Raw genomic sequence first — 26,798 nt, forward strand, 5'->3', positions numbered from 1 at the left:
CTAGAGCTAGATCTTAACCGATACCTAAATATCTTGGAATTTTGATTCAAAGTCTTCTCTACTGGTAACAAAAAATATGTTTCATAACTGAACGTAAATATTAGAAATCCCACAATATCAGTTTTCAAATCATGACAATATAACTTATGATCACTGACAGAATCTTGCATGATCAAAGAAAATAGGTTTAACATCAGACACTCAAGCTTTTGACAAACAATTTGATAAATTACTGATCAAATTTAGTACTCCTAAAACTGAAGCACTATGGCAGCATGTGAAGTCAGTCTGATGTAAGCAGTCATTCTGCCAAGTTTAGACTACATACTTTATCTTATTATGCACACTTTATACACATGGCAAACTGCCCTTTGTCCTGATGAAAAAGCCCTCTATACAGTTTTAAAGGGGCTTTTCTATGTGATGACATTTGTAATGTAAATTATAATCCAATTTTAATATGAATGAGAAATATCAAAGACTGCTGTACTTATCACATTTCCTCAATTGTTTTTTGTTAACAACTTTGTTGTGAAGCTTACCTCTCAATAAATTCAAGTGTAAACAAAAGATAACAATTTTGTGCCAATTCCGCACTCTCCTTTTAAAAGCTTGTTTTCTAAAGCGATCACGAAGTTGATTTTAAAAATTCTTTCACTATTCACGTTCCTTTGCAGAACTCAAGCTTAATGATCTACTGAGAGTTTGCTGACCTTTCTGAACAGCCAACATCTATGTTGATTTCACAACTTCAGAAAGAATAAATAGTGTGAGAATAGACCCCTACACAGTTTATTTGTGGTCTAAGATTTTAAAGTAACTATGAAGTAATTATTCCCATCAGAACATATTTGCCACTTACAATTTTCCCCTAGGATTTGTGGTACCAATTCCTACGGAATTTCTTAGTAGCTCTGTCAACGTGAAGTATGATATTTGTCAACATTTTTTAACCGAAGCATTAAATATATTTACTTGTTTTCTTCAAAGTTTCAAAAATACACAAAAAAGCTCAGGCCTGTAAATCTCTGGGCATGGAATTCCCTTCAGCTTCACCTGAAGTTCTATCTGCAATGTGCAGATTTCCTCTCCCAAATTAAATTGGATTCAGACTGATTTCAATCTCCTAAAATCCCAAAACATAAACTGTGATTTTTAATTAAAGCTATTATCTGGAGAAGCCTCATGTCAATATAAAACAGCTTCAAAAGTCTGATTTTCAGAGGTCGAGTTCTCTGCACTTGAAAAGAAACAAGGCCTTTCAGAAAGATCCCAGGTTAGGTGACCAGACACAAATTACTTTTAGGATGTGGTTGTCATGCTTAAAAAGGAAAATTCTTCTAATTTCATCATTCGATTGTCAGTTGGTCAGCAGTGCAACAGAGGATCCAATGGATAACTTCACCTTTTATCCTAATGCATAAACTGTGATGTGGCTTGAAGCATTGAAGTTAATAGAGATAGCAGTCTCAGACCTATAATTAGCACTGCAATTCACCTAAAATAAATCTATAAAGAATAAGCAAACCAATCTTAAACCAAAACAAAAGTTCTTTGAAGATTTCTATACTTAAAATAATCAACTAAGATGTAAGCACACCTGCTAAATAGTCTCAAAACTGTTTTGCAGTTTTTCCCCTATGATGCATTCTTGTGGATGGAGTAATATGGCTTATCCTTCTAGAGCACTGTGCTGTTTTAAACGGTATTTCAATGACACCAAGCTCGGATTATTACCTTCCTCAAACTCCATGCATGGAATACAGTAAGGTTTGAAGATAAATTCCGTATTTTATAAGACAAGTGCAAAGGGGAAAATTGGACAAAGTTTTGGGCATGCATATCAGCTATTTTTTTAAACTGTACTGGTTGGTCTAATGGAAAATCATGGTTCGTGATTTGTCCAAAATCATTGGCCATGATTATCATGGTTAGGTTCTAAAATCATGATGGTTATAACCACACTGCTGTTTCTAGCTGTGAGAAATACAGGCAAATGAACTGCATTCATTTGTGATTATTTTTTTTTGGCCTTCTCATCATTTGCAATATTAACTAGAGAAAAACAGCATTAACACTGGAAAGTTCAACACATCTAACACTGTTTCACACATAAAACCTTTTGCTATAGTTTTAAAAGATCATATTGCTTTGTACTAGCAAAGCAACCAATCTCACACTCTGTAAAAGCTGGTGAAATGTATTACAAATATTCCATCTTCTGCTTTCATCAGTTGACCTCTGGTCAACTGGAAGATAATGATAATATATGTCTACCTCAGTAGACAAAACTCCTGAATCTTAGCTATCCCTGCAAAGAAAACATATTATCCATAGAGGTAAACTAATGCTCCCCTGAAACAGTACAGAATGTAATTATTGAACGGTGCTGAACTCAATTTCTTCCACATTACATATGCTGCTAGAATGTGTTTCAAGTGATATCGCCTGCACATTTCTTTTGAAAACTGGTTATTCTCTGTAGTGTAGCCACACGTATGGACGTGTGCCTTGCACTTCATGTTTGTATGGCTGTCTATTATTTCCATTCAATCTGAGAAAATGTAGATACTGAGAGGAAATATAAGAAGAAAACAATTCAGGTCTTACCAGGATTTCTTTTAAGCATGTGTTCTGCTTCTATAGCTGTTATCTGTGAGACTGTGGTGAACACATGCGCGCAATGTACGGATGCCCGTTCCATACAATACCGATGGTAAATCTGTCTCTCTCCTGCTTCTTTGTCAATGTCAAACTGTTAAATAATAAAAATAAACAAAAAAGACACTTAAGTGATATGCCCATCAGACTTATCACCATAAAGAAAGTCTCTTAAGCTTGGTTAAGCTTGATTTCCCCAGGGAATTACTTGTGAATGTGGTCTCTTGCCTCTTTTTTAAACCATTTAATCAACTTCAGAGAGACTGATGGCAAAAGACAAGTTCCGGTTCCTGCATGTTTTTGAAAAAAATGTCAGCTGAGCAGTGGAAGGAGACACAGATTAATGATCCAATGATACATAAGGATCTGTGCTGTCTGGCCTGCTGACTGGCCACGTCATGTTGCCGCTTGCCTGGACTTCTTGGAAAACTTGGGAGAGCAGGGAAGTTGCTGGTAACTGAAGGTATATGGGGGAGAGAAGAGAAATGGGATGGGGACAAGAAGAGATCTGGGGGCTGGGTAGTCTTCTGGGAATCATGGGTAGGCAAGAGAGAAATGGAGTTATTATAGTTATGGAGAGGTGGGATATAACGACTCAGCCACAAATCCTGAGGGAACAAAGAAAATAGAAAATGAGATATTTTCTGATACTCACAGCTGTTCTTCCTCTAAGTCCACCACTACTATTTGCTGCTCTTTTTAGTTCAGTTTTAACTCAATTAATTTCTAGAGGCAGATGTAAGTTAAACCCCTAGATAAACCACCCCAAATTATTTCTGTCACTTCTAAATTTTGCAGCTGCCTTTTTATTGAGCTAAATGAAAACTAAACAAAACAAAGAAAGCTCAGGTCTGGATCACTAAGTTTTAACTGCAAAGGCAGGTGCAAAGGATTCACCTTCTCTCAATATCTATTAACTAATGCTCCACACTGAAATTCTCCACTATGGCTGCATTTACCAAGAAGATTCCTTACCATATGTCCCTATTACTGTCACAATGTTCCTTTGCATTGACAAGTATCTGATGTTGTTCTAGCTAGAGGTGACTACATTTTACTGATGGATGCTGAGATCTTTGTGAATAACTGCATATTAGAATTTTACATTCACAAAAGTATTCCAGGAATAGGAGTAAGGACTAATGTCCTTACTTAAGCAGGCTTTCCTGTCCGTCTGATATAGAGTTTCTGGCTCACAAAGAAGTTAGTGAAACAGAAACTGGCAAGAGCTATGCAGTGGAAGCCTTATCACAATGGGAAGAAAATCCACAATACCCATTTAACCCATGCTTAAAAGTTCAAATGTTCATCACTGGTGTCCACTGCAAAGCCACTACAATGTAGTCTAAAAAAGAATAATGCTAATGAGGTATCAATGATTACAATTAAATGGCAATCCGCTTAGTCTTACATGATGTTTCACTCCTGGGAGCATCAAGGTTACCCTCACCAAGGTCAACAGCATGGGCACCATGTAGACTGCATGAGCTACACAGAGCATGACTGACTCTCAGTGAGCTCTGTCATTTCATTGCTAATGCTAGATGCACAGTCTGAGTCTGATTGCATTTGACTCCGTAACTTCACGGACTGTAATAGATTTAACCATTATTATAGGCTGAGCAGAAAATACTATCTATAGTTATGACTTTCTGACCTTTGTTAGTTGCTTTCCATACATCAGAACTTGGCCAGAAGTAAAGCTATTTAGACTGTGACTTTCCCTATTGAGTACATGCTTAAGAACTTATCTTAAGGGTGGAGAAAAGGAGAAGAAAATAAAGCTGAATTAAACTACTGAGAGTGACACAGAGCTCCAGTATGATGCTTGGCTTATTCTAACACAAATCTTTTACATTCAGTCCCTAACTGTGTTCTTCCTTTTCCTGAGAGACTACCTTGATATTTTTGAGTCTGATCTGCTAAAATGCTGAGCATTTACATCTGCATTGGAATTCCATGGGACCTTGTGCTCTGAGGTTAATAAAAGCTTTTTTAAAAAAATTTAAAAACTTTCCTAAAGGAACATCATTAATGTAACTACCCCCTTTAATATGTGTGTGGTAAACAAATTAATTAATGTTTCTGGAACATTCAGATACCACTGATGACTGCTGCAAAACAGCTCTTAAGAGTACTGCAGATTTGCCCTCTTCAGAGAAGAAATCTTAATTACATGTAGTAAAAAAGATAGCAGACTGTACAAAAAAAAAAATATTCTGATTGTTCAACTATTGTGTACAAAAGATGCAAAATGGGGCAATTCTTTAGCATGCTGGGCAAACACACAAAGGGGATGAAATACCACTGCACAGTCAAAACTATGCAAAACTTTTTTCAAGTATGCTTGACTTCATATTAAAAATATTTTTAAACTGCTAACAAAACAAACAAACAAACAAAAACAACCAACCAACGAACCAACCAACCAACCAAACAAAACTGGCTAAACTTTAAAAGTTTTTTGTTCTCTTCTCCTTCCTCACCAAGAATGGATTCTTTACAAAATGTAATTCAAAACTACATTTGGGACATGTTCACTAACTGTAAATATATACTCCCTGCAACTCTATTGGGAGAAAGGTTCTTAAAGGGATTTTTACAAACACTATGGCTTATTTCATGCTAGCTTTTGTTTCTTTTGATGCATGGAAACACTTAACACATTTAACACATAAACACACTGACATCTCTCCACATGAAAAAATATTCATTTTTTCATCTTCTGAAAATGGGAAAGATTTTATTTTGCACATTCTTACATTACTTTTGTTGTGCTTTTTCAAAGATGTGCAATTCCATTAGCAAGAATTTGCTCTTTATTAGCAAGTATAAACTGAGGTCGCGCAGAGTCTTCACATTTCATCTGTTCTTATTTTCCAGAAGTTTCCTCCATTGAACCATATTGCCAGATCCTCACCTTTAACCTAATTTGTAGTGTGGAATAAGAAATCTCATTGTGTACTTCTGAGCAGGCTAGACTAGTGAGTTCAGAAAATACGTGTTAAACAAGTTGAAGGACAGGTTAAATGGAACTTAACTGATGGGACAGTGCAGGAGACAAATCTAGTCCAAACAGTGGAGTACTGTAAAAAGACAGCTCGAGAACTAGAGGTAACATGAGGCATAGCTCTGTATTGAGCTAGTGTGCCAAAATGAAGCAGAACACCAGTGCAGCAAGACTGATTTTCAGCTCCAGGCCATCGTTTCTGCTCAGCAACCTCTCAGCAGTCTGGATGCACTGTTTGTCAGACCCAGCTCAGGCATCTGTGAACTATGTTCCATAATGTTCACTTTCAGCAAGGCCAAAGCAAAATATCTGTGAAGTGCGTCATGCTTACTTACGTTTGTTTGCTGTTATCAGCAAATTGGAACACTAGCAAAGCCACAGATGAAAGCTACATCCAGAGAAAAACAGATCTAAGCCAGCTTCACTGTTTTTTTCCCTCAGTGGCTTTTAAGGACTAACATCTTTACTGTAAATACTCCATTGCCCTCAGTGAGGATATCCTCCTACTATGACTGTTGAAAAGCAAGCAAATTATTAGAATTCACATGATAGCAAGGATTAGAGGAGAAAATGCTTCCCTTATAAGGCCACTCTAACTCCAAAGCAAAACAGGAAGATGTTCCACAGGCATAATGTTTTTGACTGAAACTTCCATTTGTTGAAATGCAGTTCTGAGGAGTAATTCCAACTCATTTTTATCCTTTCTAGAATCCATGTGATGAACATAACATTCATTCACGTCTTAAAATTTAGCATGTTAGGGAGCATAGTGGGTAATTACTGATCCTGCCAGCATGACATTCCATTTCAGAGAGCTAAGACAATCTTGGAATGTAAAAAGAAGAGAATATCAAGTGGTTATGGGACACTGGTATTATGTTTCTCTTGGAAACAAAGAGCAGTTACAGAAGTAATAAATTCAAATTAGACATTCATTGAATTGAAAACGACAATTTGCAAAAGATTTAGAAATGCACAAGAAGAATGATTTGAGAGTGGAAAAGAAGGAAAAACTATACTAGCTATATTAATGTTTTTTTAATAGTCTGTATACCTTCTGTAGATTCTCAAACTAGACTATTCCTCTGTATCGTCAAAAAAAAAAACGTATGATGAAAGCCGACAGATGTTAAACCAAGAATAAAATCAATCTGGAAGTAAAATACATAATTTGGATAATGAATAACTTGTGGCAACTTTGCATAAATAATGTGGATTCCCCTCATCACTTCAGCCTTACCTCAGGAGTGGATAACATTTTTGTATGCAGTTTGTATCTCAAATGAAAATATAGGTTTGATATATGAATTGGTAGCTAAGGATTTTTTAGGCAGAGAATAAAATTATTTTTTCTGGTTTCTAAAGTTGGTGGCATACTAAAGTTCACAAGGTGATTCTGCAGTGCAATCAGGAACTGTCAGAGAGATCAGTCTGGAGTTCAAATTCCTTATTTACGGACAGATGGAATGGAAAGATCTTCAATTCCAACATAATCACATCGGCTGCCATTGTCCAAAGTATGTAAGAATTACTTCTTTTAAAAAAATCCATCTTATGTGAGATTTAACTCCCATTGATTGTTATCTTGTGCAAATAGAACTTTCATTCTGGTATAGCTCAGCCATGCCAAATAAGACTGAAACTTACACTTCCTGGCTTAAGTCAGATTTCCATTAGCTGCTCTACTACCAAAATGGATCAGCTTTGCTCAGTGACAGTGAGCTCAGTGACAGCTATGACAGTTCTGAACTAAGAGGGACAAGAGCTTGTGCTCTTATGTTGTCAGCATAAAAGCTCTCCAATGTTCATTTCCATTGGGATTTTTAGTACTGTTCCTTTTAGACCTCTTGGGACAGAATTCTCCACTACTTTGCAAACTAGATTCAATCACATTGCTAGGTCTGAATAGAAGTGTTACATATTGGCAGGGCACCGTTATATAAGGAAAAAAGCTATAAGGAATGAAACTAATTTTTTTTTATTTCCTTAGAGCACTTTTTCCATTAGAACTCAGGGTGATTTTTTTTGTAAGAAGCAGCAGAGGGTGAAGTCCACAAACCTCTCAGCTATGCCAGGCCCGTGGTTCACAAAGCCATTTTAGTTGCCTCTCAGATGGAACTCCAGGTTAGATCATTTGCCCAAAAGATTGTTCCTAATTCACCTAGGAACTAGCCTGGACCATCATTGTCTCTCAGTCAACTTATAAAAGGTGTTGGTCCATTTAAAGAGGAGAGAGGAGAGAGAAGAGACGGGAAAGGAGAGAGGGGAGAGGGGAGAAGAGATCCCTTAGTGTGGAAAGCAATAAAAGATTGACATTCTTGATCTTCAGCTGAGAAGTCAGTTGCTTCTGAAGAGGAAAAAGGCTTTATAGACTCAGAATTTTTTCACAGAACCTTTATCCTAGCAACAAACAAATCCTTACTTTCACTAGTGTAAAAGCTACACTTGACATGGGACAAAGGGAAGAAATTCCATGCATTCCTGGTTGGACTATTTAGATCTGCAAAACTTATTACGCTAGCTAAATCTGATACTATCTCATTCGGAATGAGGCTCATAATATGCTCTGTTGTTGAAATTAGGAAGTGTTGACCTTGGAAGAGTTCAAGCCAGTAACCTGTAGATGGGGTTAGCAGTCCCTGACCCATCTGTTTATCCAGGGTTCTTCAGATGCTTAAAGGTAAATAGAAATATCACACACTACCTGTTACCATGCAAGTCAGCTTCTGTTTTGTTCTTTCTGCTTTCCCTCCCTCCCTTCCTTCAGAATCACAGTGACTTAAATGTGAATCAAGGAACTAAAACATACACTGATTAGCTGATATAGGTAGGGTTAATGCCTCAGAGGTCCCTAGGTCAGACAAACTGTTGCTTGTTAAATGCTGCTGAAGACACAACAGTGTTCCTTCTAGTATGCACTATGTGCACACAGTTAAGGGTTTAACACCCAGTTTTCCACTGGAGCAGGATCAGCTGAATTTCTCCCAGTCTAGATGAACTAAGTCTGTAAGAATATAAGAACTGTACACTCTCATATAGCGATGCATTATGAGAACCATGATCCTGTCTCTGACTGAGGTAAATAGCAGATGGCTCAGGAAGAGGTCAGAAGTCAGACATTATGGTCTTACTTCTATAGTGCACTCTCCTAGCTTCCAGCAACCTGCAGTTCTAATTTACTAGGTTGAATAGTTTTTCAGCTCCCTGTTTTTTCCAGCCATTTTGGGGTACACTTCTGAGATACGTGACAGCCATGAGGCTGAACAGCCTTCTCTCTCTTTAGACCCTGTCAGGTCCAGTTGCTATCCCTAACATCAATTCGTAACATCAGTGCAAACAGTATTTGAACCGATTGGTGAACTCACTCAAGTTCCCAAAACCTGAAAATGGCTTATTACAGCTCAGACTGACAACACAATCATTTAACCACACAGTTCTGGTGGCCCTACGCCACCTAAGGCCCCTGTGTGATTTCAGGAATCTCTAAAGAATCACGCATCACAGCATGGCAACCCTTCACTAATTGATGCTTAATTTTTCACCAAAAGACTAGTAAGAATGAAGGCCAAGGTTTCACGGATCCAGTGTTTGTAAGGGCTATCAGAAGATCACATGGAGCCTTCCCTTCCACTTTTACCATCTGGCAGGGGCTGGTGATTTGAATTCTTTGTTCGTAGGAATGCTAGAGAAAATGTCAGCCAGCCCGCACTGTACAGCCCTTTGAATGATTGTTGATACCGATGTTTACTCCAAACAGGTTGGGTCTTGGGCCAAAGTATTCTCTGATCTAAAGCTACTGACCTTGCTGGCTTACTTCAGAGAATACAATTGTGCCTTCTATACTTGTGCTAATTGGCACATATTGAGCTTAGAAAGGTGAATCAAAGAGGTATTTTTTCGCTGTAGAATCTGGAGAAGGACAAAAAATCTCAGTAATCCTTCACATTTTTGAAAGAGATCTTTCAACTCTGCTTGTATATTCTGGTAGTGCCTATTTACAGGGGTGTAATATCCTGGGGAGTAATGAAGTGAAAGAGTGCTGAATGCATACGTGTGCACACGTGTTTGCGTGCATGTGCACAAAGACAGCAGGGCTGGTGGACAGTGGAGGACAGGCAGGGAGTGCATTAGTGTCAGGGCTGGCAGGAGATATTATAGTGAGGAAGAACACGCTGGTCACACACATCCAGGGCACTGTAAAAGGGGTGAGGGAGGGAGAGGGGGAGTGAAGACTTCAAAGTTGCTGGGTAAGCATCTTTACTCGTGCATCTAACCACCATGGTATCATGAAAAATCTCCATTGTTAAATTCTTGAACATTGCAGCAGAGCAGCCTTACTGACCAAAGTACAGCTCTCTCTAGCATGCATTCAAACCCAGCTTTTCTGTTGAGGGCTAGAAAAGGGAACATGAGGTTTCTTCTTTTCTTTGCAGGAGCTGTTTATGCTCAATTGTCTTCAAGCACAGCTAGACCATACCTTTTCCTTCGGTGCTGCAATGACTTCTCTGTGATATGTGGCACAGCACATACCACAGTTGTTTCTTTCCCACCTCTCTCAGCTGCTGTGCTTAAAGCTGGTGGAATATATATTCTAAACATGAAAAGCTGAACAAAAGTGAGAACTTAAAGTTTATTATTATGCCTTAAAGAAAATTATGCAATGGCACCAAAACAGAAAAAAAAAGCTATTATAATTCTGGGGTAAGTTCCCATGAGCTAAAAGTATAATGTCTCATCCAAAGGTTAAACATTAGGAAGCCCTGGAGAATCTTCATCACTGGACAAATCACTTGTTTTACCTTAATAGTTCACTACTAGAAGACAGCAGTAAGAACTGCCTCTGAAGACTTGCTTATCTGTACCATTTAATTGCTGCACTCTAGATCAACCTCTAATGTTTCTCAATCAGTTTTTGGGCCAGGTTGACCTTTTTACAGACAAAGGAACCTTCATTACGATATCTGATCTCTTACTAAATGTTAACTTTGTCAGGAAGAGCTTTAGCACCTTATAAGTGTGTGAAACTGTAGCGTAACAGCTTGGCATCATTTCTTGTATTAATAATAAATTTAAATGTCAATCTCTACACAAGAGAGCATAACATTATCACATAGCTGATAGTTACCAGTGGGATTTGTGAAGATTTGCAGCAGGATGCACAGTAACTTATCACATAAAGTCAATCATGTCATGTGTGAACAGTAAAAAATTATGCTAATAGTGTGACTAGTATATAAATATACTAAAATCTGTACACCTGCTCAGATGCAAGTTCATGACTTTCTTTCAAGTACACAGACAAGGGTGAGGTCCCCAAAGTCATCATGAACAAAAAAAAAGTTGCTTTTTTGAAAAGCAGACTATTTTGTGAGGCTTCTTGTAGATCACCAAATTGAACAGAATACAAAACAAAACATATACTTTTTTAGAACTTCCTTTAAAAAAGGAAGAGATTTTTTTGACACAGTATATTTAGCTTCAGTTTGTTAAACTATTAGCATTCTTTTCTTTTTTTTTTTTAAACTCCAATTTCTCATTTTAAATACCTTTTTATTTTTTTAAACTGTGACTTCCTCACTAACAAATTACATCTAAGAATACAAGGGTGAATTAATAACGTTTCTGCTGAAAAGTTCCCACTTTCTCAAGTGTTAAACCTGAAACTACATGGTCTTACTTATTTCAATCTTGCTGTCCAGAGAAAAATAATATGAGACTGAAAGCTAGATTTTGCATATATACATACAGGGGGAATACAAGGGAGTAGGAATGTCTAGACTCCTGAAAGCTGCATATGACAGCATGACTGGGTTATTCATGCTGTCTCATTAACGCACCCAGCAATAATATCTCATTTATGGGACTAGTTTTCTTAGGTGATAGAAGGAGACAGATGGTAATATGAGGATATTTGCCTTGCACTGACTGGGCAGAGAATTCCCCCCAACATACTACCATGCTGCATCCCTGCATGCATATCGGTAAATGAGTAGAGACAGTTTCACTCCTAGTGTGATTTAGTAGTTGCCTTTAGGAGGGTGGGAAGAGGAGTAAGGTGAGTGACTGCTTCCTTGTAGTACAAGGGAATGGCAGTGTACTCTGAGCTTCTGAATAAGGACAGTAGCACACTACTGCTTGGTCTTTGTCTTTGGGAGACACTGAAGCTTGACACACTGTGGAACAAACATTAAATACTTTACCAATAAATTCATAAATTCATTTTCTTCACTGATTCTAGCCAAAGAAATGCATTGACAATAAATAAGGCAATTGTTTTAGCCTTTTAACTACTGATGCCCCCAATACATGGTAGAATGAAAAAAATCTCTTGTACTCAATTTGTCTGTAACCACATCAAAAATCTCAGATCATGTAATGTAACTCTTCTGAAGGCAGTACTAAAGACATCTGGGTCCTTGAAATGTTTGTTTATGTTATGCTTTTAGTGGAAAGAGAACAGCAAAAACCAAAACCACTAGACAGTTTGCAAGAATTCCCAGAAGCAGATGTGGGTCTTTTGAACTCAGAAAATGCTTCCTACATTTGTCAGTTACAAACAAAGCCTAACATGGAAAGTTTGAAAGTAGAAGGACTTCTAATGACTTGGGAGAAGTAAGAAGTAGGCTAGGGAAAGGAAACAAACAAACAAAAACATTTTAATGGTATTCCAGGGTAATTTCAGCAAGAGGAGAGGTACTCGCTATTTTCATTAAAGAAAGAGTGCTGTTAGGCTGCACCTGAGTACAGCTGATTGGGTTTTACATTTACTGGTTACTCACTGTGCTAACTAACTCACGAAAGGTAGCATACATTGCTTGAGTTGATTGCCTTTCCTGAACGTGAAGGGGAAGATTCTCAACGGCACTTGACTTGCAGTGATATCTGGCCCTATAACTCTTCCCTGGCTTTTGAAAATGCCTCAAATCATTGAAAAGAAGGTTAGGAATCTCTGCTGGCAAACCCATACTCTTGCAATATTACTTCATATGTTAGCAGAACGGACCAAGCCACTGACTTGTCTGAAGGCTGAGTGAGTTTCAGTACTCTGCAGTGTAAGTCTGGTAACCCAAAGTTAACTAAAGGGAGCACAAGTATTCTAGGCACCACTGATCTTTAGGACCTGACAGATGGCACAGAGACAAAGCTACTTGGACCTAGACACCACCGGGTCTTACCATTTCATAGATTCATGGAATCATAGAGTGTCTTGGGTTGGAAGGGCAGAGACAACTCCCACCAGACCAAGTTGCCCAAAGCCCCATCCAACCTGGCCTTGAACACCTGCAGGGATGGGGCATCCACAAGTTCTCTGGGCAGCCTATACATTTCTTTTGCCCTGGAACTGATGATCTATTTCTCACTCTGCTGTGCAATCCTAAGCTTGTTCAATCATAAGTGATCACGCAAGACAAAAAAGTACAATACATAGTGTAATGCAGTAAACAGAAAAGGAATCAGGAACTGATTAGCTGAAAAAAAGAAGGAATGAGTAAAATATCTCTTACCTGGTCAAGGTTGTTGTAAAAATCAATACTGGCTGCACACAGGTATCTCCCAAGAAGAGTGGCATGGGTAGTAAAAATTGTGGCAACAGGAAGTTTCTGAGATCGAGACAGTATTAAACCCACTCCTGCCTGCCATTCATGGAAGTGAGCAATTATGTTGGGCTTGTCATCAAACTGAGAGGAAAGCTGAAAACAATTAGCAAGAACACACATTAAACACACATTATCCTGCTCATCATCACAATCTCAGAAATGTTCTTTTATGCCTTCTTCTGTGTGCTTCCTTTCTTTCATATGACAAAATAGTACAGTATTTTAAATGGTCATGTGTCTTGATTCCTACCAGCCCTAATCCTTAGACCACAAAGCACATGTGCCTCAGAACAGTATCCTTCCTTGAGTGTTGGGCAGCTCTCAGGCAAGGACAGTCACTCTTTATTCTTTCAACTTACTTTTCTGCTGTTTAATCTCTCATTTGGATAAAGAAATCATGAGCACCTGTGACAGAGATGATTCTGCAGACTGACAAAGTTTCCTGTCTTTGGGTGGGCTGTGGCAGAGTAACGTGAAGTCACAGTGCTGTCATTCTGTCTGTATCACTTCTGCAAGGTAGAGTCTAGCAGCTGAGAGATACATTGCTTACCAGCTTCAAGGACAGTTTGTGAATGTGACAACTTGACTATGGTAGGAGAGGAAAAGAGAGCTTGAGGTCTTACCTGTAAGAGCATCCAGTGACAAAGGAGTTGAGAAGAAACAGAGGGAGAAGTGACAGTAAAGACACAGCACATTTCACATTGGGCTCCCCATGGAAAAATAAAGTGTTAAGTTATAAATCCAAATTTTATCTAGATCATGCATTGACTTTTTAAAAATCATAATTTTCAAACTGGAGGGAGAATAGAAATTACATCCCAAAGATCTTCTGCCTTGCTGACAAAACCAAAGGATTTAAAAACTCTAGATTTAAAAACTGTACCTCTTTTAAAAACCAGGCTGTTAATGATCCAAAAATCACAGCATCATTGGCTTCTCGGTCATGAAAAGGGATCCCAATGTTGCTAACATCCCAAAATTCGCCTTTCCATCTATCCAAATTCCAGGCTGCTGATCCTATATCAAACAACAAGACATATGGACTGCCTTCTATCAGCCATCTTCCAAAAAAGACCTACAGGAAAGAGGCAAGGATATAATAATTCAATGTTAAAGTGAATGTAAAGAACAAGTTCCGTAAGTATTTTCATCCATCAAATCTTAAATATTTTACATAAGGAATATAATCATAGTCCTACATACCCAGGATTTGTGGTTTTCTTTGCAAAATACATGGAGTAATACTTTACCAAAGGCACGGGTAAAAGGAAACTACATGACATTTCCACATTCTGCCCACATGGTGCAGTTGGTGCCCTTTGGCAGAGTGGAAGGAACAATCAGAAAGTGTCAGAATACCTAAATACATGTCAGCCCCCCAAAGTACAGCTTTCCTGCACTATCTGCATCAGTACAGTTAAATATCTCTAACAGAATTTTAACTCCAGTGATATAACCTACCTGCCAACAAGGAGAATAGACTGAACTGTCACAAGGCCACAACACACAGATGGATACATGCTACAGTCTGCACAGTCAAATTATTTTAACTTAGTTCTTCTGAACCAAAATGGCTACAGCAGCAGAGGCATATTATCTGCAGAGAATGAGGTACTATAGGTAGGCTAGTGTAGTTTATACTCTGTACCCCACACAGAGGACTCTTTTATGCTAGTGTTCAATCTCTTTTCGTTCACCAACCTCTGGGAGCTCCAGGGAACCCAGCCCTGATGCAGAACAGGCTGGATAGAGGTGGGGTCTTGAAAACAATGAGATGAAAATTCTTAGATCCATTTGCACAAAAAGTACAAGCTGTAACAAAGACAAGTGTGTAAAGGACGCTCAGCTCCCTGTATACTTATTACAGGCTATTCAGGTTCTTACTCAGGAAAATGAGGTTAAGGAGTAGGGAGTCTTTGTGAACCCTGACTTTATCTAAATATGGAGTCAGGTTGCAGCAAGGAACACACCTGACCAGAAAAGTTTGGAAGCATTCCTAGGTCCCCTAGTTTAAAGGGATCCGTTGCGATACATAAGCAAAATCCAGTCACAAATGTTAATAGGATAAGTGCAGCTCCTGGAAACTAAGGCGTCATTATTAGAGATCAAAGCTATACTTGACGTGCCTGGGACAGATCTGCTGCTATATATGAATACTCCTATAGCACAATACACATGTTAGACTGGCAGAGTTGGCTGATTAAACTGAATGTATGCCGGAGCAGCATGAAGCATATATATAACATTGCAATTAATCTGCCCCACAAGCCTTTTGCTATTTTCCAAACAAAGGAGGACTATTACACAGCTTGCAGAGTCATCCCTTTATAAGTAACAGAGGCAACATGCAATAGATCTAACCCCAATATTATCACTTGGGTGCTTTTCTCAAGTCTGCCTGTGTTTTGTCCACTTCTCTCTTTCAACTCGGAATAGTGCTACGTAAGAAAAATTGTGAGATGATGAAATGATTTTCTCTAAGTTTCTGCAACAGCACAAGAATGCCAAAGGTAATATAAGAGTTCAGTCAAAATAAGGTTGTGTTATATCTAGTAAAATCTTACTGCATTTAGAGACTGGAGAAGTAAGTCATTAATCCAGTTAAGTAGTCTTGCAGATAAATGACTGTTAAAACCTGTAATTGGATAAACCAGTTCCTCCTCAAAAATAACCTTTAATGAATTGACTTTGCTGTTCTAACAGTAGAATCTGAGCCTTTCCCATTGTGACATTGACCAGGACTGCTGTGTCAAGTGGAATAACGAGAGCATTAACCAAAACTGTAATCTCCTCAGAGTCAGTTTAGTTGCCCTGGGAAGCAGTAGCACATCTGATTTACCTGACACCCTTGGCTTTTCATGGTGTCCATTGCCTTCTTAACTGCCGGGTTTGGAGGCTCACATGCTTCCACCTGAGTCTTCACATTGTGCTCAAAATAGGGACCAATCAGAAAATAGTTTTCACCCCATTCATCTGCTGTAATTTTGGCTTTTGTCTGGATCACAGTGTAAATGCCTCCCACTGCAAAAGAAGATGACAAAGAACAAAAAGTAGAAATGGGCATGGGCCACAAAGCTCTGGAATAAGCACCAACCAACTTGAGGGTCAGATACTCCACTAGTTAAGCCAGTTCACACATTCAGAGTTTAAGTGAAACCCAGACTCAAATAAATAGGAATTCAGTCTGTTGGGACCAGAGCTTCACCACTCAGTTTAGGAGTATTCACTGATAGCAGACCACAAGTAATCCTTAAATGGCAATCTTAACACTTTGCTTAATTCTGGGTGACGGCATATGGGTTCCCTCAAACCCTCCTCTGACCACAAATGGATGCTTTCTAGTCTTACCTATTACTTTTATCTAAGTCTATGATTGTTTTATTTTTAAATTTCTTTCATGTGTTAATAGTCACACCACAAATATTCATCCAATATGTTCTTTTATGTTGCCCCCCTCCCCCCTTTCAGGTCTTGAAGTCTTTACATTCAGACTATGGAATTCAAATCCTGAGGTTCATGCTTCCACTTTCACATGCCAAGTCTTAATTATACTGCATCCCAAGTGCAGCCTGCTGCTTCTTCTATTGCAGAAGTTATCCTTTTCAACCACATTCTTTGCGATGTGGAAGTGCATGTGGTAACAACTGAGCTGGCACTACACACAAATCACTGAGAGAAGTAGAGGGAGTGATGAATTTCATTGACTACTGGCCATGAAAATAGATTTAACCCCCAATCCTCAAAGCAAGAGGTTTCATGTTCTATCACTAATCTAAAATTGTTAAAATTGGAACAAGTGTAGCCTACATTGCAAATATGAATGTGTGCAGCACCTTCCACCAAAGTATTGTCTATTTTAAAAATAAGTGCTGTATTACATACGTAAGAGGACGGGACTGCGACATCCCCTAATGAGTAAATACAGATCTATCTAGTCTTGAACACGGTATGCAAGAGTCAACTAGTTGCTCTTCCCTCCCTGTTTTCCACCTCTGTCCCTGTAAGCCATGCAGTGACAGGGCAGCCTTGCAACCCACCTTTGTCACAGGACCTGTGGTGGTCCACAGGTCTTAAAAAAATTAAAAAAGAGATCTTGAGAAGAAAAGAACAATGTCTAGAAAAACATATTGACTTTAGAAATTACTCTTTCCCAAAACAAATTCAAGGAATATATTATATATCATGAAGAGATGGCTTACATCTGCGAGGTTATGTAGAATTCACTGGAAATACCCATATTAGGAAGCCACGTATTACACATTCTACCAAGTAAGAGTTCGGCTGAAAGTAAACATGCAAACCCTAGCAGAATTCTCAAATTATCTCCAACAATTTGGTAAACCTCCTGATTCTTACTCAATCAGATGTTTTAAGGTCATATCGTAGATAGAAAACCTTTCCAAACAACAAGAATATATGAAAATCTCATAACATTTTAAGTTTCTGTATTCAGCCTCTGAAGTTTTATTATCTGAAACAGGTTTTAAAACAAACAACGAAAGACAAAATAAAAAATAGATGCAGTATCAGGAGACATCAGATCCACAGAACTGGTTCAGATCATAAATAAACATTGTAAACATGGAGCATTACCAGTAAAATGTGGATAAAGCGCTAATTTAGTGTTTTGATCTCCACCAAAATGTTTTATTCAATATTTTAAGTTCTTATGGTTTTAAAATGTCCTTGAAATAAACATATTTCTATTATTTCTTTTTAAAATTTGTTTTTAACTTTTCTGCCAGAAAAAGGGAATCAAGTTAAAAAAGAAATTAACAGCAAATCTTTCTCCCCATTTATTTCCATTCACCCTCTTCCTTTTTTTTTTTCCAGGGAAAAATAAACTGGCATGGACAGGAGAACTAAAATGTTTGGGAAAGAAGGATTTTGTCTATTTAAGAAAGTCTGACTGTTTTTTTAGTGACCTCTCTAGAAAGTAGATGAATATAAAATATCTGCTCAGAAAATATTTCATAGTATTATTGTTTAAAGTTTGAATATTTTCATATACTTTGCCATTACTATAAATTTATCTGAAAATTTATCTACATTACACTAGCCATTTACTTCTTTCAGTCCTGGTGCATTACTTCCGCTGCATGTTTAAAATCCAAGCAGTAGTTAGAGCCCTCAAAGACAGACATCAGATCTATCTAAATAAATAAAAGGCCTGCGAGTCAAGAACAGTCTCCCCATACTGTATCACTGCTGAGGACAGCATTAGGCAGAAGTGGAAACCTCATTGTGCAACTGGAGATCTTTGTGCAAGATCTAACCCTGCAGAAGACATGCTCTTTCTGTCGCAAGCTATTATATGCAAAGACTCATTGCAAATGCTTTGTGTCACCTGATGAGATGTGGCCACAACTTGCAGGAATACACAGGAGCTGCATTACTAAAAAATGGCTTCTGGAGGTAGGACCCTTTGAGCATGAATTGCCAAAACTTCTCAAAGCTGCCAGAAATACCCACCATTCATTTTACTTGCTCTCCCACCCACCCCACATTGTGGAGGGAGAGAGGCAAGCAGCCACAGAAACCGAGAAGGAAGTAGAGAGGCAGAAAGAGAAGCTATGCAACTGAGACGGAGATAAGTGGCGACCTCCAGGGCGACCTCCAGGACCACCTCCAGGACCGTGCAGGAGCTCTTCCCCACACACTTTTGCTACAGAGGCAGAGGATCAGGCTGTTCCCAGGGCACTTCAGCTGCTTTGCCACAGCCTCACCGGGCCACTCTGAAGATACTTTCCTGGGAGCCATGCTTGTGTGCAACTCAAGAGGGAAGTGGGATCCCAGGCTCAGGGTTCAAACTGACTTTACTGCTGCAATTACTAGTTATATCAGCTATTCTTTCCCCCCCTTCCCATCCTAATGTATCTCTGATCTACAGACATGATAAAATTAGGCATGAACTCATTTCTTCTAATGTTTGGTTGGATTTTTATTTATTTATTTATTGTGTGTATCTGGGCACTATTTTTAGAGTAAAATATGTCAAGTGAAAAATACACTGCCTCTTCAGATAGCAGATGCTTTTCATGTATTTTTGGCTACTTTTTTGTGGCCAGGACTCATCAGAAGATAAAAGTTCTCCATATTCTTTGAAATTCTGGCACTCCAAATGTATTTTGTAATAATGCCGAAACACTGAAATTTATGACAGATGGCCACAATACAGAAGCTATTCCTATGTGCATCACCCTGAATAAAAAGGACTGCATTTGAGATTTCTTTGATGTTGGTATGCCACCAGACTGTAAAAATGCAAAGGGCTTTGATGCAGTGCTTATGTTAAGTTTCCTATGAGAATATGTTTTTTCTTTCATAGATATATATATTTATCCATACATATATACATACCAATCTATCTATACAGATGATAGATACATAGATATAACAAGTATATCTTATATAATTATATAAGAGAGATGGTAACATATTCTCAATCTCCAAAGTGTTCTAGCTCTCGTGTGTCACAGACTCCAGCGTTCACCTTCTCCCAAGCAACTTTCATCATGGAAAGATATTTAACACAGAGGGGCTGAAGTTCTGGTCTTACTGACTTCAGAGAATACAGGATTTAATTTCTAAGGGCCAGATTTTCACCAGAGAAACTATATACAGAGCTCTGCTCCATGGGGACCTGAACCAAGGTTTGTTTTTAGTAGAGTCTTCATTCCAGTAGGGATGGAAAAAAATATTTAATTCATCTACCAGTGACTCTTGAGCTAATCTGTCCACAGCTGAATGATGATACAAACTGGCCACCTGCCCAGCATTTTTAAGCACTGTTCTACTTTCTATCTAAAAGCTGTTAAGAAGTACAGCAGAAGGAGATACAGATCTGAGTATCCATGGAGTCACTTTAAAGGCATCTTTATAGAGCACAGACCAGATTTTGAATGTTTGCAGCCCCTTCTCATTAATGTATCAGAAAACCCACTACCCTACAACTAACTGTTATGGCAATTTACAGATTAGACTTCTCCTCTACCCAGATTAAATAGTTCAATTATCATTGGGGAAAACATTTAAAAGAGGTTGAAGAGGAGGGAGCAAGGACAAAAGATCACTGTGGAAAATTTCCAGGACTGCTGCAGCAGTCTCCATACTCTTGTAATGACCTCTGGCTCCCTGCTGACAATTTCCATCTCTGGAACTTTGGACACAAGACCTACAGAGCTTGTAGCCACTTGGTCTGTGCTCCTGTCTTTACAGTTTTATCAGTCTTCGTGTTACGGAGGAAAGAAAACCAGTCCTCCATTGCAACATGCACAGAGATATGACCACACCTGGCTTTATTGAAGCATGCTGTGCAGGAGAAAAGGGAAAGGAAAGGTGAAAGAAGCAGAGCTTCCCCATGATTACCACCAGACCATGTGGCATGGCAGTGCACTGGGGCTCATCTGCCTGCTTTTTTCCCCTTCTGCCACAGAAACACAGTAGATCCACTTCACAATGTGGGACTTGCCCATCAGTAGAAAGTCAAAGAAAGTGAGAAAATCTTGCATCACAAACTGCACTTTTGTCACATCTCTGGCAGTGGACTTTAAATGCAAGATGATTTCAACATTGTGCTCATGTTTTAAGTGGCAAATTCCTTTTCACATGACTTGAGGGAAGGTGGAGGGAGAGTCACACTTGCAAATTATTTTTTTAATTTATTTTTCATTCTCTTCTTCAGCTATCTTGTCTTTGCTTGCACCAGCCAGAGGATGTAAGCAAAGAAGAAAGAAGAGTAACCGAAATGCCTGTGCTTTCCAACACATATGTCAGATGTCACTTAGTGCAGGCAGCACCAGAACACCATATAAAAAGGAAGCATGACGAAGAAGAAAACTTTGCCTAGATAGAGCATGTGTTAAATGAACTAGACTTAAAAAACAGAGACACTTTCACTGTGCCAGCTGCTGAGAAAGAAGTTATGAGACTCTGGAAATAATGGATACCTGTAGATCCAAGAGTATTTAATCCATACAACTGACTCATCCCTCCCTACAGCTGCATCAAGTGCCACAGCATCAACCAGCATCATCTCCTGCTCAAGGAAATCCCAGTAAACCCTCTCTCCCCATCAGCAGCCTGGCACATGAAGACCTTCCCACACTACACAATCAGATATACTCCAATCTGCAGGACCCTTCATCATCCTCAAACTCTGAAGTTGAATATATGTGGGAGGTTGAAAAAACAGCTGAGCAGAGCTACCTGTAAAGGGTACTGTTTACAAGAGTGTGAACAGATACCCATCTGTAAGCCCTGGTAGCATGTTCCTCCCTGAGGAGTAACAGGGAAGAAGATATTCAGTCTAACTGTCACTGCCACAGAGAAACGGAGGAACTAATAAGAAGCAGTCAAGGAGGAAATGAACCCATAGCCAAAGTTGATAAAAACACAAAGTTGATAAAAAGCCTTGAACTCCCTCCTGTAGGCAGCAGCAACGTTACACCACACCACTTTAGCAGTGTGAAGAAATTTCACACTGAACTACCCTGATACAGCTTCGCATTGCCAGAAAAGAAGTAATAAACTGTCATGTTAAATGATCAAAATTGTCAGACAATAAACCCAGCTAATGCTTTTATTTCCCTCAATATTAGCAACATTAAAACTAAAACACTAAAACATGTAGCAGTATTAAATCTATATGGGGCAGGCTATTCAGACAAATGAACAGTTCTTCCTTATTCCAAAGGAGACAGGAAAAATACAGTGTAAGCTAATATTTTCTAAGCCTGTATATCTTCTGTGATGACTCTCCCTGCATTTTGTTGGCTACACTCTCTCCTAAGAAGCACAGTGCCCTAGCATTTTCCAAGAACTGTTTATAAAACTTAGGTCACCAGGGAACAGTATCTCACCATGTGACTTTGACATTCAAGTGCATGGAACATATAGAGAAATAGCCTTCCGTATCAAGAATTTAACAGAAAAATAAGCTGAAATGGGCTTATTAAAGAATTTTTGCACAAATATTTCCAGTCAGGGTCAGCTAATGGAATATTTGAACAGAGATCCAGTTCTAATGAAGATATTGTTTGCTATGATTAGCTGAGTCAGCTCCATTTGAATGCAAGGGTTTGATAAGTGGTGTAATGAACGGCACCTTATTTTTAAACTAATTGGAAAAAATGTTTATCCACTTGTAAATATATATACCATGGAGTTCAGAAATGTGAGCAAGAACACCTGAATTTGCCAGATTTATGCTGCCATCTGGTTTCCAGTGGTTTACTTATCATGCATAATGCAAAAGTAAACTCTGCATGGCCCAAGTTCTGTCGGTAGAAGACCAACTCAAAAAGAGTGACTAAAACTAATGAAAAATAAGCCCACAGGGATTCGAAGTGTATAAATTCGGGACTACCTCTGTGTACTGACACTCCTCTCTAGACTAATAAGAGCAAAGTAAAATTGCACTGCAGTGCAGATTAAATACCGGAAGCTATCACAGAACAGTAATTTCGATTTCACCACAGCAATAAACCCTAGAACTGTCTATTCCTCTCACACACAGTTCCCCTTTAGGGTTAAAATCTTAACAGATTACAGATCCCCTCTTCTGACTAATCTATTTATCTGTCAGGACAGTAAGACACACAGGTCAATCATTTACTCATACTAACTCACTTTTGTGACAAAGCTGAAACATGTTCCTGCTTGGTAAACTACACCTAGCTGAAAGGGGGATGATTTGATGAGGGAATAAGAAATGGAGGCAGAAAGATCTTTGCATAACAAGTAGTGTGGACTTTGTGTGCAAAACTGCATGCAGTGCACAGATTTTGAATCTGTACACATGCACAAAACATGAAGTCCATATCTGGCACTACCCGTGTTTGCAAAGACCTGTCCAAAAAGGTTTCAGTTGGCATAAAGACTGCTGGTCATTGACATCTGTTTTTTGTTCAGTGGCTTCAATGCAGCTATGTTTATTTATGCTTTTTTCAAATTTGTCCTCTTCCCTCTCCTCCACGGTGCTGCAGAAGGTTGAGAGAGACTCCTAAACTTCTCTGAATTTGGTGTCTGTTTTACAGCTTCTTTTCATACATTACATTCCCAAGTGAATTTGCATGGAAGGTAAAAGATAAATATTTACAAACCAATGTCTATATATCCATACACATGCACACCCAGGCATAACACTTGGATGTTTGTTTAAACTACGTAGCCCTGGTGGTGAATCATGTGCACACACAAATGCAGAGAAATCCTGACTCTACCACGCTCATTCCATATAGCTACACGCAGATGCAGCCCACAGACAGCAAGCATAGTCACATACGGATGCCACATTTGTTTCTTCCAATACAACCATGCAGCCAACTCTTCCCCAGTCTCCCCTTAATGCCCTTAATGCCCAAGTCCTTCGTGCCTCCCCCAACTTCCAATGCCCAAGTCCTTCGTGCCTCCCCAACTTCCACGAAAAGAGCCATTCTGACTCCTCAGAGTGTTGTACAAACCTTTGTTGGTAACTTCCCAAGAAACTTCAAAGAGCAACAAATCCTCCACTGGTAGGTCTTCATCCTCCCACTGAGGAAGCCCATTAAGAGAGGTCATGGACAGTGATCTAGCCAGTGGCATTTTCTTCAGCCCTTAAATGCTCACCACACAGGCCACAAGATTTATTATCAAATGTTCAGTTAATGTGGCAATTCTCTGCAGTTTTGGTTGGAGTAGTCTTCTGGTGCACTGGGCTGGGAGGAGAAAATTTACTCAGATAGCTGGCAGCTAATGGGTTTAAACTGTCTGACCACCAGCATTAAATTGGCTCAGCAAAATCCTCAGGGCTTGAGAAGCAGCTGCGGGCAGAGGTAAGAATTTAAGACTGACCTGAGAAAGGTCTTGACTGTTTTGGGCCCAGGCCTCTTTCTTCTTTCCTTAGAGGGACATAAAAATTAGTTTTGAGCTTCCCAGCCACAGCATTCACTATCTACCACCTCAGGAACAACTGAAACTCGACAGCTGTAAATTCAGCACTGCCCTGAGCAAACTCCAGTAGGGAGGACACTTTGAGTTCACCACCTGATTTGAGTCCAGCCCCCGAGTCCTCCACTCGACATACACCCTGCCTGTTAGCACTCATGGACCTTCTCTATCCACTGGCCACTCACTAGCTGGGTAAGTAGACTTTTTCTACGTGATATCTCTTAGATGACTTGCCAGGTAAAGCACTGTTACCTAATTCTTGTTCAGTTCATCAGTCCCAAAGCACTATTTTACCTCACACCCTTTTTCCACAGTTAATTCCAGCTGTGTCCCTAGCGCTCTGTGCAAGCTGTTGATTTCATTCTGCTCTAGAGCAAACCTGCAGTCTTGAGAGCTTTTACAGAACCACAAATGCTCTGTCCCTACTTTGGCACACATTTTCGATAGCCCTCTCTGCAGGTCTGGTCCCCTATTTTCCAGCTGGTTTCTCTTTCTCTATGCCACAGCTCTTCTCTGGCCTCTGGGCCCAGGTTCTCTGCCCAGGAAAGAGTACAGCCCTGTCTTGCTCCAGCACAGAGCTGGGATACTGCAAGCAGTGTACACATACGTGCAGAGCTATAGCTCCAACTCGCAACCTAAGACCCTCAAAGCCCCACAGAGCAGCTGCCTGCTGGGAAGATACTTAAGTGCTTATGCTGAGAGCCCAGTGTTTCTGGGACAGCTGTGTAGATTGAATCCGATTCTGAGCTTAGACCACAACCTGACCAAAATCCGGAATTCAGCATGGATCAAATCTCCAGGTGAGATCCAGGGCATCACTAGCATTGTGGAGAATAATGTTGCACTGGTAAGTGTGGACTTTATAGTAGCACAGATAGACAAAACAATTCCAAAGTGATTGGTTTAGAAGACAGGTGGCTCACCTGTGTAAAAAAAAAATGACTTCCTACTCTTTACAATATAAGAACCAGTAATAAATACTGCAATACCCATAATTGCATATAGAGGTCAGCTTCCTGTGAAATAAGGACAGAAATTTAAGGAACACTGTAAACAAACAGTTCTGTGAGCTGTGGGTGAACTTATGGCTTAGACCAATGTTTATCACAGCATAACCATTTACTTTTCCCTTTATATTCTCACTGTGCTGCCAGACTGCAAGAATAGTGGCTTACATGATAGTGAATCAGTAGTCGCAGTACTTGAGAGAAGCTGACATTACCAGCAGCAAAAGGTGCTGGAAAACAACCCAGGCGTGATTCCCAGGCAGCAAATTTCAGCCCAGATTGAGCAGAGGGGACTGCATGCATGTCTGTTGGAAGACAATCACTCAATATAATTAATATAATATAATATAATACTATACAATACAATACAACACAAATATAATATAATGTAATACAATAACACAGCTGAGCCAATCTTAACAGCTAATTATCACCAAAAGACTTACTCTTCCACTGACGCTGCTTATGCTGTCTCTGCACTTATGGCATTCACAGCAGCTCTCAGAACTAACCTAAGACCGCAGAAAACCCTTCTAACAAGTTAGGAAATAGAGCTGGCTCAGTAAAGAGCCTGGCAAGTGTTCGAAGGGACAGAGCAGCACTGCTGGTGAATGAGGAGAGATAGGAAGGTGAAAACAAATCCTGCCTTGCCTTTCCAGCCAGAGGAGCTGCCAGAAGGGCTCAGCTATGCTGTGCCACTTCACCCACAGGCCCAGCTGGACTTTGGGAGAAAAAAGGTTTTCTTTCTAGGCTAACTGCCGGCCCAGGGCAAGATTCAGGGTTTTATTGGCTGGGTGTCTTTTTGTCTCAGTGGTTGGAGTTGTGCTATTTATCACTTTATGAAAAGAAGCCCAGCTGAGAATCATTACTTTTGGAGCAGCTGTGGTTTTTACTATGTGGAATAGGTAGGAAATCAGATCATCCTATAGCTTAAAACTCATGTTATTTAGAAGAAAAAGATGTTATATTTTAAGGGTCCCCTCATTTCTGAACCATCAACTTTGCTGAGTCACGCTTTTATCTGGAAAACCTGAGGACAAGGCTGCCAGCCTCACGAATGCCACCCTAGCTGAGAGGGCAAGAACAAACTATCACACAAGCCCGTCCTAATCCTATAGGGTTTTGTGAGCCCAATGTCAACGGACACACTGCAAAATTGGGCATCTTAAAGGGTTAGCCCACAGCCTGACTCCAAGCCAGGGTCACTGGCCCACGAGGCCCCGTTGCTGCTGTCCAGCCCGCAGGCCACCCAGCAGCCGAAGCAGCCATGTTAGGCCACACCGCCAGCTGGTGAAGGGATGCCAGGCAGAGCCAACCACCAGCGACACTGTCGGTGGCTCTGTTTATGGTGCTAGGTGGCACAAACATACTTCTGTAGAGCAAAAATGAGATCCATGCCCAAGAAACTCGTGCCTGCTGGCTCTCATTATGAAAAACTACCACAAGCTTCAGCTTTCCAGAGGAAAAAAACGGTTGTGTTTCCAGGTGCGTGAGCCCCATTATCACTGCTGGCAGAGTCCTGCAGAGTCCTGCAGAGTCCTTTACAGTCCTTAGAGCCACACTTAGGATGTTGAAGTTATCCTGCCCACATCA

General features: G+C 39.6%; 1 protein-coding gene across 4 annotated transcripts in view; it reads right to left on the reverse strand.

The window, feature by feature from the left end:
- The window catches only part of GYS2 (glycogen synthase 2), a 49,547-nt gene extending 24,620 nt beyond the window's left edge, over window positions 1–24,927 (reverse strand). The window contains exons 1-6 of one of the 4 annotated variants that reach the window (XM_080585752.1): window positions 24,103–24,927; window positions 23,733–23,966; window positions 16,109–16,290; window positions 14,153–14,344; window positions 13,177–13,362; window positions 2,611–2,755 (exon numbers count right to left, since the gene is read on the reverse strand). In XM_080585752.1, coding sequence (XP_080441878.1) covers window positions 2,611–2,755; window positions 13,177–13,362; window positions 14,153–14,344; window positions 16,109–16,290; window positions 23,733–23,853 — 826 coding nt within the window. In that variant the 5' untranslated portion in view covers window positions 23,854–23,966; window positions 24,103–24,927. Of the gene's footprint in view, window positions 1–2,610; window positions 2,756–13,176; window positions 13,363–14,152; window positions 14,345–16,108; window positions 16,291–23,732 lie in introns of all 4 variants that reach the window. The other 3 variants (XM_080585754.1, XM_080585753.1, XM_080585755.1) reach the window with 3 other exon arrangements.
- Window positions 24,928–26,798: the final 1,871 nt, after the last annotated feature.

The sequence above is a fragment of the Anser brachyrhynchus genome (assembly GCF_964034855.1).
Source record: "Anser brachyrhynchus genome assembly, chromosome: 1".
Lineage (NCBI taxonomy): Eukaryota > Metazoa > Chordata > Aves > Anseriformes > Anatidae > Anser > Anser brachyrhynchus.